The sequence below is a fragment of the Plectropomus leopardus genome, chromosome 19, assembly GCF_008729295.1.
Source record: "Plectropomus leopardus isolate mb chromosome 19, YSFRI_Pleo_2.0, whole genome shotgun sequence".
Taxonomy (NCBI): Eukaryota; Metazoa; Chordata; class Actinopteri; order Perciformes; family Serranidae; genus Plectropomus; species Plectropomus leopardus.
This window is the reverse complement of record NC_056481.1, coordinates 14,166,714-14,179,972: the sequence shown is the minus strand read 5'-3', so window position 1 is coordinate 14,179,972 and position 13,259 is coordinate 14,166,714. Positions and strand designations below refer to the sequence as shown.

Sequence of the window (13,259 nt, the reverse complement as noted above, 5' to 3'; positions counted from 1 at the left end):
AGTGTTGAGTGGTTGCTATGGTTACCATGCAGAGCTATGATAAAACAAATGGCGGGTCATATTTAACCTGATGTAAGTTGGACTCATTTTCAGTGTGAAAAGGTAGTCATGTGTTGTTAATGACCCAGTGTCCCTTATGATCAGGCTCCTGAAATGTGAGCCAGGCTTTGAAGCCAATTATTGTAGAGGCTGAACAATCAAATTACCTCTTAGGACTAAAGGGCTAAACCCAAGGTAGCTGGCTTGGCCAGCAGATATCTCTACTTACTCTATAGACTCAATGATAGTGAAGTAGCACCAATCGTCTGGGTGATTTTAAACATGGCAGTTGAACGCTTGTGCCCTCATGTGGCACTGAATAGCTTTCATGGGGTTGCTGTATCCAGGTCTCTTTATACATTCATGTTCCTGGGCTTAAAGCAGCCACCTGACCTCTGTGGTAAGTTTAAGTGTGGTAAGATGCCAGTGTAGCTAACTAGTTTCATTGCACATTCTCAACCAACATTTGAACTACAGTTGGAAAATTATAGGCAAGCCACTGATCAGTTGAGTTGGAGGTATTGTTTTAAAGGTTTTTTGTTTTTTTTTAGATGAATATGTGAACATGATATATCTCAAGAAACGTTTTGAGGAAATTTCTTCAAATTTGGCAGAAACGTTCACTTAGACTTAACAATGAACTGATTAGAATTTTGTGGTCAAAGGTCACTGTTACCTCTCTAACATATCTCAAGGAGGTCTTGATGGAGTTTTCTTAAATTTGCTCAAATGTCCTCTTGGAATCAAGAATAAATTGATTAAAATTTGGTGGTCAAAAGTCATTGTGACGTTACAAAACATGTTTTTTGTCATAACGTAGGGATTCACACGCTATTTATGACTGAGGTTAACACAAATGTCTTAACAGGATAAAATGATTAAGTGATAATATTTTACATCCAAAGTAGATTTTGAAATGTGTGAAACGCTGGAATGATTGAGCTCAGAGCACCGGCAAAATGTGGATGACTAATGCTGAGTTCACATTGCAGCAGAACACACAGGGACACACACACAGAGACATCCACACAGCCAGAGACACACAAGCAAGCAGGGACAGAGAGACAGAGACAGAGCTGTCCGTGTAATTACAAAGGAGCAGAGAAAGAGAATTGCTGTTGACCAGTGCAGGGAGATGTACTGGTATGCTGCTGGTATGCTAACACCATGCTTTTGCTTCACAGGCTGTGTAGACATTGTGCAATTTGAATGTAAGTGTCAATAACCATGTAGAACTGAATTACCTGTTTTCACAGCACTGGGATCATCACTGTGGCACCAGGTGTGGAGCTCAGTGTGGGGCGGAGCTTCGCTTTGACTGTGGAAGCCATGGACAATGGACCTGTACCTCAGAGAAGGTAAGAGTTTATCTCTGTCCGCTTCATCAGTCTTTTCCTCCGTCTGTCTGGAGCTGAGGGCTGAAAGGTCATCAGATATCCAGAGCTTTCAGCCTCATTTTCAGACACTCCACAGCACTCTCCGACTCTTCCTGCCATTCTTGCCTTCTGCTCATGTGAGCCGATTTCATTTTGAGAAATATATCATGAATTAGAGTTTATATTGGAAAATAGCAAGAAAGGGAGTCTAAAATTGGTAGTATAAGTGTGAGAAGCAAAGAAGCAAAGGGAGAAGAGAAATACAGAATGAAAGGAAATGACAGGATGCTTCACTACTAGTTACCCTCTTCTTGAGAAACGGAAGAAAATTATACTGTCTGCATTTCAGAGAAGGGACAATTTCAGCAAATCTGAGCACATATGACATCTAGAATAAATGTCAGACAAGAAAAGAAACACAATGTAATGCACTCTGACTCTGTCACATTCTAAAGGATAAGGACTGACTTTATAAGCTGACAATTTTGTGATTCTTGTTTTCCCCTGCCTCATCTCCTGCCCTTCATTTCTCCTTCATAGATTAAATCAATAAGGAGCCATAACTTTTAGCAACTCACAAACTCAAGTTATTCCCCCACTTGGTTATTTCATGGAAAAATGCAGCTGCTCCCAATATTTTTAACTCTGTGTGTATTGATTAGGTTGCTAAAGTCTGGCAGAGAGCTGTTAAATTGTGAAATTTTTAGTTTTAGCAATTACCGTGCAATATCTCAGAAGAGAAGCAAATCTAGCCATCGAACCGCTCACCCACTGGAACCTGGTCAATCTACATTGCTCCACAGATTGATGGAGCAGCTGCAGTTGCACAGAGTTTGATTCCTGTAGCGTTTTTCACAGCACCATGCCTTAACTTGACTAAAGTAACATCAGAGAAGAGGGCCATGTGCTTTTACAGGTTGCAGGAAAAAAAAGCTTTTGATGTGCACCGTCCCTCCTTTTCATTTTCCTTCCAGTTCTCTTGTCTTCTTTCATATCGTCTAATACAGAAACACCATAGGAAAACTCTAAAATAAAAAAGGAACACATGAGAAATTGGTATAAATGAAAGCCACACAAACGGAGCTCCCGTGCCAGCCAGAGCAACAGCCTGTTGTTTGCTGATACTCTGCGCACACTTGGGTGTAGCTCTTTGTCTTTTGCACTTTGGAATATCTCAACAAAAAGGAAACACTAACACTGCAAAGTCCTTGCAGAAAGGACAAACAAACCAAGTCCTTGCTCTTCAAACAATAAGCATAGAACAAAGGCAACACTTAGTTACAGACACATCGAGACATTTAATGAAGTTTTTTTTTTTTTTTTTGGTTGTTCGTGGAAAAGGCAAAATGCAATAGTGAAGTGATGATGACTTGTTAGGTGAGCTGGTGAGTGAGGCTGTTTTTGTTGTGTTCAGGCCGAGCAGTCAGTGGGGAGTACTGAGAAAGTCACTGCAGAGTCAGATGTTTAATTGGGGCTGTCAGCAGCAAACAGTAGAGATTTTTGTTCGTCAGTCTCCTGGTAAAAATGAAACACAAATTAATCAACTCACCTGGTACCTGGTAAATGTTAGAATATAGGTTAGCTGAATGAATGTTTTGCATGTGACCGTTTGTCCATCAGCAGTTACCTCCCCTGTCAGTATTTTTGCACAGTAAGTGCACGCCTCTTTCTGTGTGGTCATACAGTTGGCTGGTGTTGTTTGGCAGAAAGAAAATAGTTCCTATACGAAATTTATCACAACAAGGTCTGTGGATTTTCTTGAGTAACCGGGTTATAATTTCTGGAAAGAGACATTACCTTTTTTTAAAGATTTTTTTGGGGCTTTTATGGCCTTTATTTGACAGGAAAGCTGGAGAGATGACAGGAAATGGGGATGAGAGAGTGGGGATGACATGCAGCAAAGGGCCGCCAGTCAGATTCAACCCCGGGGCCACTGTGGCGAGGACACATATTCTCTTAATATGGGGCACGCACTCTACCAACTGAGCTACCCAGAGCTCTAGAAAGAGACATTACTGTTGAGTTTTTAGAAAAAATATTTTTATGGGGGGGGGGGACTTTAAACTCCATGAAAAGTGCCATGTAGTTCCAGTATTTTTGAGAGAGGGCAGACATCTCTGTGGCCAATATCTCCAACACTCGGCAGCTCACTACAGGCAAGAGGAAAAATTTGTAAAAATCATGATTCTGGAGTGAAATGTCTCTCTAATGACCAATCATGGAGCTCTGAGTGACTGCCTTCACCATAGTTCCTTAGCTCAGTTGACCAGACAGCCACCAGTGAAGGCCAACTACTACATATTCTGCTCGACATATCATGGGGATGATGGTCAGTTAAAAATGCTCAGTAAGAGCAATATGGTGCCCAACAGCTGATTGTCATCAACAATTGTCAATATGAAAATTAAAAATGTCCCGACTGTGTTTTTCATGAATCCTTGCACTTTGCCTACCTCTGTGTTTGACCACAGACTCGCTCACTGGTGTGCCAAAATGATTTTATACATACACATAGTATAATTTTTACTCGCATATATAGCAGAGTGTTTGTAATGTTGGGCCTTGCTGTGGTGGAGGGGAACAGTGCTGCAACATTAGCAGGCTGGGGTGGACACAATAAAGACAGTAAAGAAAGGATCAGCCTTAATACAGATCCTTTAAATCAGCACCGACATCTCTAATTAAAACTTCTAATTAAATCTCCAAAAACACTCAGCATCTGGGACACTTGGAAGCCAAAACTTTATAAAACAACATAAATTAAATTTGCTCCAGCAGGTGACTTGTGGGCTCAGATTTAACCAAACTGACATAATGCTCAGTTTCTGATAATCAATCCAGATAGTGTTTATAGAGCAAAAGTTATTATAATGACTCGCTTATAACTGTAATAAAATGATAGAATGTAAGGCTGTTGTTGTCACAACTGCAATGGATTGCTTTCTCTAACAATCTCTTAAAAACATCGTAATTGCCTCCCCTCCCGATATGACTCCAGCTATGTAGCTGCCAAATCAATACACAATGTGAACCACTGCAGATTGAGGTGGTTCCAGTGATCGACTCACAGATTGTCCCCAAATTTCCCCAGACCCTCTCTTTATCTCAGATGAAAACATAATCCACATAACAAATCAATAACCATCTCTGCTACCTGATTTGTTTAAACCACGGGTCAGGACCCAAAATGAGCTGTGTGTCCTCTTTCCTGGTGGGCACCAACAAGACATGAGTGACAGCATTTTTTAACGACTTTGGATCTCAGCCTGTGAGTATTACATCTCCATGTTAGGCTGCTGGGACTGTTGAAGAACCCTTGAGATACATGTTTCATTCAGATTAGAAGTGCTTTTGCATGGCCTAGATAGATGCACCCCAGAATACTGAAAACAGCTTATGCTCGGGGGTCTCATTTATACTTTCATCAAACTGTAGGGTATGAGTGAAAAGAGGGCACCGCCAGAGAGAAGGGATGAGATAGAAGAAGATGTTAGATAAATAGCTACATAGACATCAAGATAAATAAGTCATTTTGCACTGCACCCTATGAGGTATGAAGTGAAGCATGAAGGTGGTACAACAACCCAATTGCCAGAATAAATGTTGGCATTGTACGTTTGTGCAAGCTACAGATATGTTACATTTATACGTTATCATATAGTGGATGCATAAAAAAATCTACATGTCAGCAAATACATTTTTAAAAAAAAACATGCAGTTATTGTTAGGAGAATATCATGCTTTCGCTTAACCTCATCAGGAGCTGAAGGGAGATGGTGGACTTGTGAAACCTAGGTAAGACACCGAGGCTGCAGACCACGTTGGACCGCTGTTTGAAACTAATAAACAACAAAACTGGTTGTTTTTTAAGTGAGTCATCATTGATTTTCTATAGGCTGTTAAGCCACCAACATGGGCATTTTGTGTGACCTCTGTATTATGACTAGAAACGCCCATGTTACAGAGACATTGCTGCATTGCCGGCTGAAGAGTGCCATGCAAAACCATTGTTTTTTTTTAACCAAGACATTGCTGTGCTTCCTGCTGGGAATATGTCACAAAAGAAGGTGTTTTTTTACAGAAACATTGCTGCGTTTCTAGCCGGGATAGTGCCAGAAAAAGCAGTCGTTTCTTACTGAGATATCGCAGCATAAAGCTGTTGTTTTGTACAGAGACATCGCTGCCTTTATTGCTTGGTTGGTGCCACGAAAAGCAGTTGTTTTTTCACGAGACATTACTGTGTTGAAAGCCTAAGAAATGCCTGCCCAAGACTGGTTGTTGTTTTAATAAGACATCAGTGCATCAAGTAGTTGTTTTTCACTGGTGACATCACTAGTTTCCAGCTTGGATTATGCGCCCCCCCCCCCCCCCCCCCCCCCCCCCCAAAAAAAAAAACAGGCATGTAGATTGTATATTACATTACTGCTGAAAATTTGATATGATACATATAAAACATACAAATATAACATCCTGTGGTTTGCAGAAATGTACAATGCCAACATTTTCTGGACGCTTATTGCTAGCTGTAAGGTCTCAGGGCTCACAGACCTCCAACCCAAAAGAGAAACAGGTGATTTCAGATTGTTGAGTTACAAATGACTAGTGTTTGCACATCAGCCAAAAATAAAAGCATGTTAACAGAGATACACATCACTCTTCTTTTGTTGGTGGCTGATTGTGTCCCCACAAGCCGAAAGCCAAGTTTAACTACCATCTAGTCTGTCTACTGAACACAGAGACATTTAGCAGACTCAATTTGTAACTGTAATGTAGTTGCGGAATTTCAAATTGTAATCTTACCCTAAAAAATGACATTACTGCAAGGTGATACCAAGAGAGCTGTTATCGTTCAACACTGGTCACAGTTAAACCACAAGACTCAAGTCAGCATCAAGTCCTACAGTTGTAGCCCCAATAACTTATTACACATGCTTTACAAACATAATGCAAAATTTATGTCAACAGAACAATAGCAGTAGGAGCAATAGTGCTACTGTTAGAGGGAACATTACAATGATCATGTCAATGATTTTATTAACAGCAGAAACATTAGGCTGCTGCTTGCCAGCCATTCAGTTTATTTATTGTACATGTGATGTGCAAGTTAGTGTTTGTATGTCCACAGCCTTGCAATGGATAATGCATTTTAAATAAGAAAGGAATGTTTTAAGAAGGAAGAGATACACAGACAGAGTTTTAGGATGGAAAATAAGGGGAAAAAAGAGGCCTCAACTACAGTCAAAACCATGACTGAATAATCTCCAGTCCCACAATTGGTTTTCATCAATAATGCCATCTGAATTGTTTTAATAAAACACTGGCTTTCACTCTCTCCAGCAGCTTACATTTTTTTCCAGCCTTTATCTATTATTTATTTATTTATTATTGTAAACGTAAACAGATTTTGTGGGCTATTGTTTAGACCCGAGGTTCTTTGGGTTTTCAGTCGATGATCCAGTTTGAGTGGAGTTAATCTCTCCCTCCTCTGCGTGCTGAAACTCAGCATTCTCGCCAAGTAGGAACACAAACTAAATCCCTGTGTTTTTTTACCCTGAATTCCAGGTGAGTAAAATCAAACATCACTCATGTTATGTGAGGGCAAAACTGGGACAGGGGAGTCACTGGGCTTCAAGGCCTTGTCCACACGTATACAGATATTTTCCCCCACCAAAAAAAAAAACAAACTTCCTTTATGACCTTTTTTTTGTTTTCACAAAATATCTCCATCCACACTTGAACGAGGAAACAAATCCAACTGCTTAGCAGTGTTAGCTGTGTGTAAAATACACAGCCCACCTTTTTAAAACACCCAGGGAAAATCTTATTACCACTGATTACTCTTCGACATAAAGACAATGGAGCTCATTCAGAGATGCGAGTGATTCTCTGGACCGTTGTTTCTAGCCTGCTTAAAACCACAGACGCTGAGGTGGAGCAAGTGATACAGGGCGAAGCAGACACCTCTGTTCATCCGTGGTGCAACATGACTAAGTTTAAGTGTAAAGCAATCTTTACCAAAAGCCGTGCTAACAAAATATAAACAAGCCAGCAGTCTGCTATGGTTATTATTGTTTCTGTAGCATGCCCATTACACAGGGCAACAATGGGCATGTCATTATTTTCAAAACACTCTATTTTACACGTCCCCAACAAAAATTTAAATTTGACAAATCCTCCCCCTATTCAAAGGTTTTTGATAGATTTTTTTATTTGTGATTCCTGATCATAAGAAAAGTGCATCTAGCATACATCACTATACGCAGCTAATGGTAATGTGCCTTGCATGATTTTAAAATGCTCCATGCTGCCTGATTCTGTATAATTTACTTTTTTTTTTTTTAATTAATGTGATTTGGAAAAAAAGGCATGTACCTACAGAAATGATACTCAGCTTACACCTGCAGGCAAAATCTGGCCCTTCTTATTCTTCTTATTAACAATAAAAATAAAGTGATTCATACTGGGAGTTGTTCTTGTACTTTGTACATAATGTGTCGGAGTGCATAAAACATCTTCAAAACAGAGTTTGTTTACCAAAAAATAGTGCCAGTGGGGGATCCCCTGCACCCCCTGGCAGAAGTCCCAGTAAAGCCCCTAATGTCCTCAAATCCAGAAATGTCTTGAAATCCAAGAGGTGTCCTTAAATCCTTGAAACATCCTAAAATCTTTGAAACATGTACGGGGCTGCTGTGACTAGCCTCCTGTCATTTTGAAAAGTGGCCCGCAAGCAAAGCATTTTGAGTATCCCTGACCTACAGAATTAAAAAAAAATAAAAATCTGCACCTTTGTTTCCATTACTTAAAATTCTGTGTGGACAAGTTACCAAATAGAGGATAAAAATATTTTCAAAACAATCAGTACATGTGTAGACAGGGCCTAAGATGTATTAGAAGTGACCAAATTGACAACATTTGAGATACAGGAAATTCTATCTTCCAGTGACATTTTCATCCAGATGATGTTTTCTGAGCCACTGTTATTTTCATGTGAGCCAGCATCAGGCCTCAACATTGTCTTTAATAAGGCAAGAAGAAAGTAATGCAGTATATTTCAACCCTTACACCTCACTGACCCGCAGGTGGGCCACTCAATGCAAACTCACGCTGTGCAGCAAAACACTGTCCAAATTCAAACTTTATTTTAAATTCATGTGGAGATCCCAATGTTTTCTTTTAAACTGAATATGACTTAATATGATTATCTTTCAAACTTTTAAGCTACGTAAGGGTTATAGGGTGGCAACTGTTTCATAAAGTGGCTTTGATATAATAACATGAATATTAAATATATTATACATTTTGTTCTTGACCTCTGTGAAAAAGGGGCAAGATATTTTCCTTTAGATATGGGATGAATGTTAAACGGTCTGAATGTGCATCTGCTCAATTAATTTATTTGCATTTTTGTGGTCTTTTTCCTTTTATTAATGCAAATTTGAAGTGGTTCAATAAAGAAAATGTTCCCACAAAGTATTCTGTGCTGTCATCTCCACAAAGTCGCCATCCCCGCTACTGGAGCGTTTTATTTTGAAGTCATTATTGAAAATCCCAGCTCCTTTGAATCCTGTTTCTTTGGGGAGGTGGTGTCCAGGATCAAAAAACATGACTGAATTATCTCAGATAATTGGTATAGCAGATGTCTGTTCAGTTTCCAGTTAGGTTTTTAGTTTAATATGCAGTTAGTGCGTTGTAATCTTTCAATTATAAAAGGGAGTCAATTTGCCAGAGGGCTGAAAACTGTACTTATATCAACTTTGAGCCAGGTAATCAAATACATCCAGAAGGAAAAATTGACACAAGGACACAAGATGTTTATTGGCTGGGATTTAATAGCTCTGTTGATTGTAGGTCAATACTGTGACATGCTGTTTTTGGAAGTGTTATCTAGATTAAAAAATGTCATTGAACAGCCAAAGAGGGAAAGTAAATACTATGTAATTAAGACTTTAATTCATAAAGTAAAGCAATCTATTGTCAGATACTACTCCAAATACATTTCTCTTGGTGCCATAGCCTTGTAAATTAGAAACTCAATGTAATAACCATTTTTCTTTCCCTTAATTTGTTTTTAACTCAATTTCCCACTCTTCTTTAACCTTTATTTCTGTAACTCCCCTTTGAAACATTTTAATTAAGTTTCCACACCTGTTGACGAATTTCTGAATCCCCTTTTCATCCACAGTTGGTTTAGTTTGTCTCATTCTATAACTGTAGTTGAAGAAATATTTCAGCACTGGATAGATGGTCTTTTCATAAACCTGGCTTGTCAATGCAGTAGAAAGAGGCAGATAATTTGGATATTGGTGTTAGATGAGCAGAGAAAACAGGGGGAAAGGGCTGTTGCATTTTCTTTAGCTTAGGAAGTGGATATGCCATGCCACAATGGACCAATAAATGCCAGCCAGCAAGTAAAAAAACAAAAACAATTTTTAAATTCTTTTTTATTTTATATATATTTACAGCCTTTATTTTTACAATACAGGAAACAGTATGAAACCCAATATCTGCTGACAAGTTACAGCCAAACACTACAGTAATATATGTTTCTGAACATATATATTATTTTATCTTTCAGTAACAGAATCTTGGTTAATATTTGATCAGTGCCACCTAGTTTTACAGCTTCTTTTTTTATTTTTTAGCTTCTATTTTTATAATACAGGAAACAATATGGCACCCACTTCCTGTTAACAGTTTCTCATATTACAGCTTAACAGTGCACTAAAATATGTTTCTGAAGGCATTTTAGCTATGAAATGGGCAATACAGTAGCCAAATCTTTGTTTATATTTATTCAGCACTGCCTGGTTTTACAGTTTGGTCTGAGCTTGAGAGCAAGAGAGGAGGGTTGTTCTCTCTCTTCACCTGCTTATACACTCTTTGTGTCTGTGGTTAACAGGCATTAAAAAGCGCAGATGTAAATGTAGCCCAGTGAAAAGGTCAAAATGAAAAAAATTAAAAACAGTATATATTATACATTAATTTAAATAAGAAGAGTTCATTATAACAGATTAAAAGTCATTTCATGTACTCAAAAAAAGGTAGAATATATTTTTGTATTTCATGTTTAAAATATATGGCATACTATGCTGCAGACACTTTAAAAACAACAATATGTGGTTAAAATATGTGTTTGTGAAGAGTTCATGTTTTTTCCTGTGTAACTGGTCGGAGTCTGATACTGTGTTCCCATTGGTTGATGCCTGTGCGCGTGAGGGGAGTGCGTGATCGGCGCGTTGTGAGTACAGGAAGAGTGAAGAAGCGCCTGATTACTACAGAGACAATGGAGGAAAACAGTGCTGACTTTGCTAGCAAAAACTAAGTCAAAAGTTTTAACGGACGTTCATACCGACTTGTGGACTAATTCCTGGTCTGTCGACTCGACATAAGGCGACAGTGTCCTGCCGGTTTGGGTGACACGGACTTTTGTAAGGCTGTTTCACTGGGCGTGTAACGCTAGCTAATTAAGTAGCATAGTATGCTAACGGGACATTCGTTAATGGACATTATGCCCTTATTTGAGGACATTCATGCAACGTTTTTGACGAGGGAGCGCTGAGGACAACCAGTTTCTCTGGCCATGTTGGAAAGAGAGGATGCAGAGGGATGTCACTTTGTCGTGCTTGAAGGTGCCATCGTCACGTTTGGACATCCAGGGACACTGACAGATGGGTACATACCTCATCAAAAAGTACCGAACAATACCAGGGAACTGCTGTATTTTATTAAAATGCTGTTTATTGAGTGAAACGACCTTTTTGTTTTGGGTCACAACGTACACAAGCCACGCCACCAGGCCTCCGTTGTGCCAAAAAGTGATCATCTGTCAGAAACTGATTGCCGTCCGCGGGAGCGCGCGCAGCCGGTTAAAGCTGTATTGCCCAGTATTCACGTCTGCTCTCACATGGATCAGTGGTAGCATGTAAATACACATAACTTTATGTCCATGGTAAGAGCATAGGTATGTCTTTGTAAAACTTTAATGTTTCTTGAAACCCAATTTTAACGTGTTTGCGATTTATAGTTTGGTCAGGCATGACATTAATGCGATTATAGACAATAATGTTGTTCCAGTTGTTTGTATGTGTTTGATATGGCTAAAATCATGGTTATATTTGGAAAGTAGTCTATCATACTTTATGGATGCGTAATGTATAAGTAAATGTATTATCTGCTATTGTCCTTGTGAGCCTGCATTATATTACCTGCTCTGTGCCCGAGATTATAACCTTTCCAGTAAAAATCTGCAACGCCCCGAGCTGGGAGATTTTTGCAGACAGAGAGAAGTTAACCACCGTATATTTACTTTACTACTCACATTGTGATGATACCAAGCTTGCATAAAATCAGCAAAATAACCCTTTAAAAGTAACTGCATACACTATTCATTTTGAAAAACAGTTCTGGATAGGGCTGCAATTAGCTATTATTTTCATTGTTAAGAAAATCTCAATACTTTCTCGATAGATTGATAAGTGATTTTTTCAATAAAATGTCAATCAGCGTATCCCAATGCTCAAATGAGGTTCTGAAATGCCCTTTTTTTGTGCACAAAAGATATTCAGTTTACTTTCATAAAGGAGTAAAGTATAAAAGAAAACATTCACATTTAAGAAGATGAATTCAAAGAATTCAAGTTTCTTTTTAGTCAAACCAATTAATCAATTATCAGATTAGCTGGCTAATGCTAAAAGAATTGACAACAAATCGATAAAGTGCTGCAGCTTTTTGACGTGTATAACCCCTTATTATTATTGTGATATGTGATATGATAATAAAGGTTTATGTGTTCTCATATAGGGCTTGTCTTGCAAATAAATTGAGATTATCAAGTAATAATGTGCCCTAACAAGTTAGTGTCACTCTATAGACACACTTTTATTAAAATGAATGGATAGAAAGATAAATTTTCCCCATGTGAAGCAGCACCAGCCTCTACATGAATGAATCATTGAAACAGCAGGATAAGTTTGTCAAAGTGCAGAATAGAAACGTTAAGCCCTGCAAAAAAGGCATTTGTAAAAGCCCAGCAGCAGAGCACTGTCTACTCTCTTTGCCACTCAAACTGTTGTTGACTTCACGCTCTTATCGATTAGTTAAACATAGCATGAAGTGCAAAGAAACAAACACTCTTAACTTAAATAATAGACCATTCACCCTCCCTGACACTGCTTTTTTACCCACCATCCTCTTGTGCTGCCCTGCAGCTCTTCTCTTCCTCCCGCGCTCCTCTCATCCCTCTCCAACATTTCTCTGCTGCTATTCCTCTTTTATCTGCTTTCCTCTTACAGGCTGTTTTTATATCTGTCTTTGTAATCTCTCCGCCTTTCCTATCCGCCTTAACCCATTGTCCTCTTCTCTCTCTCTCTTCAGGTCATCCATTACAACGGTCTATATTGAAGTTTTGCCTCCAAACAACCAGAGCCCACCACGTTTCCCCCGGCAACAATACAACCTAGAGATCAGCGAAGCTATGAGGACAGGAGCTACAGTGCTTAACCTGCAGGTACACTCTCTGATACACACAAACACACACACATACTGTATATTAAGCTTGGGCCATATCTGTTTTTTCATTAATTTCATACCTTCCTGGAATTTCACTCAGATATACAGTATGTTATATGACGGTATAAGTGTGTAGCGTGCCTCAACAGCACTCCACCTTACTAAGCTAGGTTTATGCTCGCTGTACTGTTCCCGGTACAAAGGTGCACAAGCCAAAATTGACATCATTAGGTATTTTGCATAAAGTGCAAAGGCTCTGCCAGCTGTCAGTCATCGTCTGAAACAAGCCCCATATAAGATAAAAAAAACGTGATGGACTTAACCCGTGCCTCTTTG

The 13,259-nt window shown here is 39.0% G+C and overlaps 1 protein-coding gene across 1 annotated transcript in view; it reads left to right on the top strand.

Annotated features, from left to right (window-relative positions):
* The window catches only part of LOC121959055 (protocadherin-15-like), a 185,179-nt gene that overhangs the window by 60,869 nt on the left and 111,051 nt on the right, over positions 1-13,259 (top strand). Inside the window, exons 14-15 of the mRNA XM_042508235.1 lie at positions 1,296-1,397; positions 12,789-12,921. Coding sequence (XP_042364169.1) covers positions 1,296-1,397; positions 12,789-12,921 — 235 coding nt within the window. The remainder of the gene's footprint in view (positions 1-1,295; positions 1,398-12,788; positions 12,922-13,259) is intronic.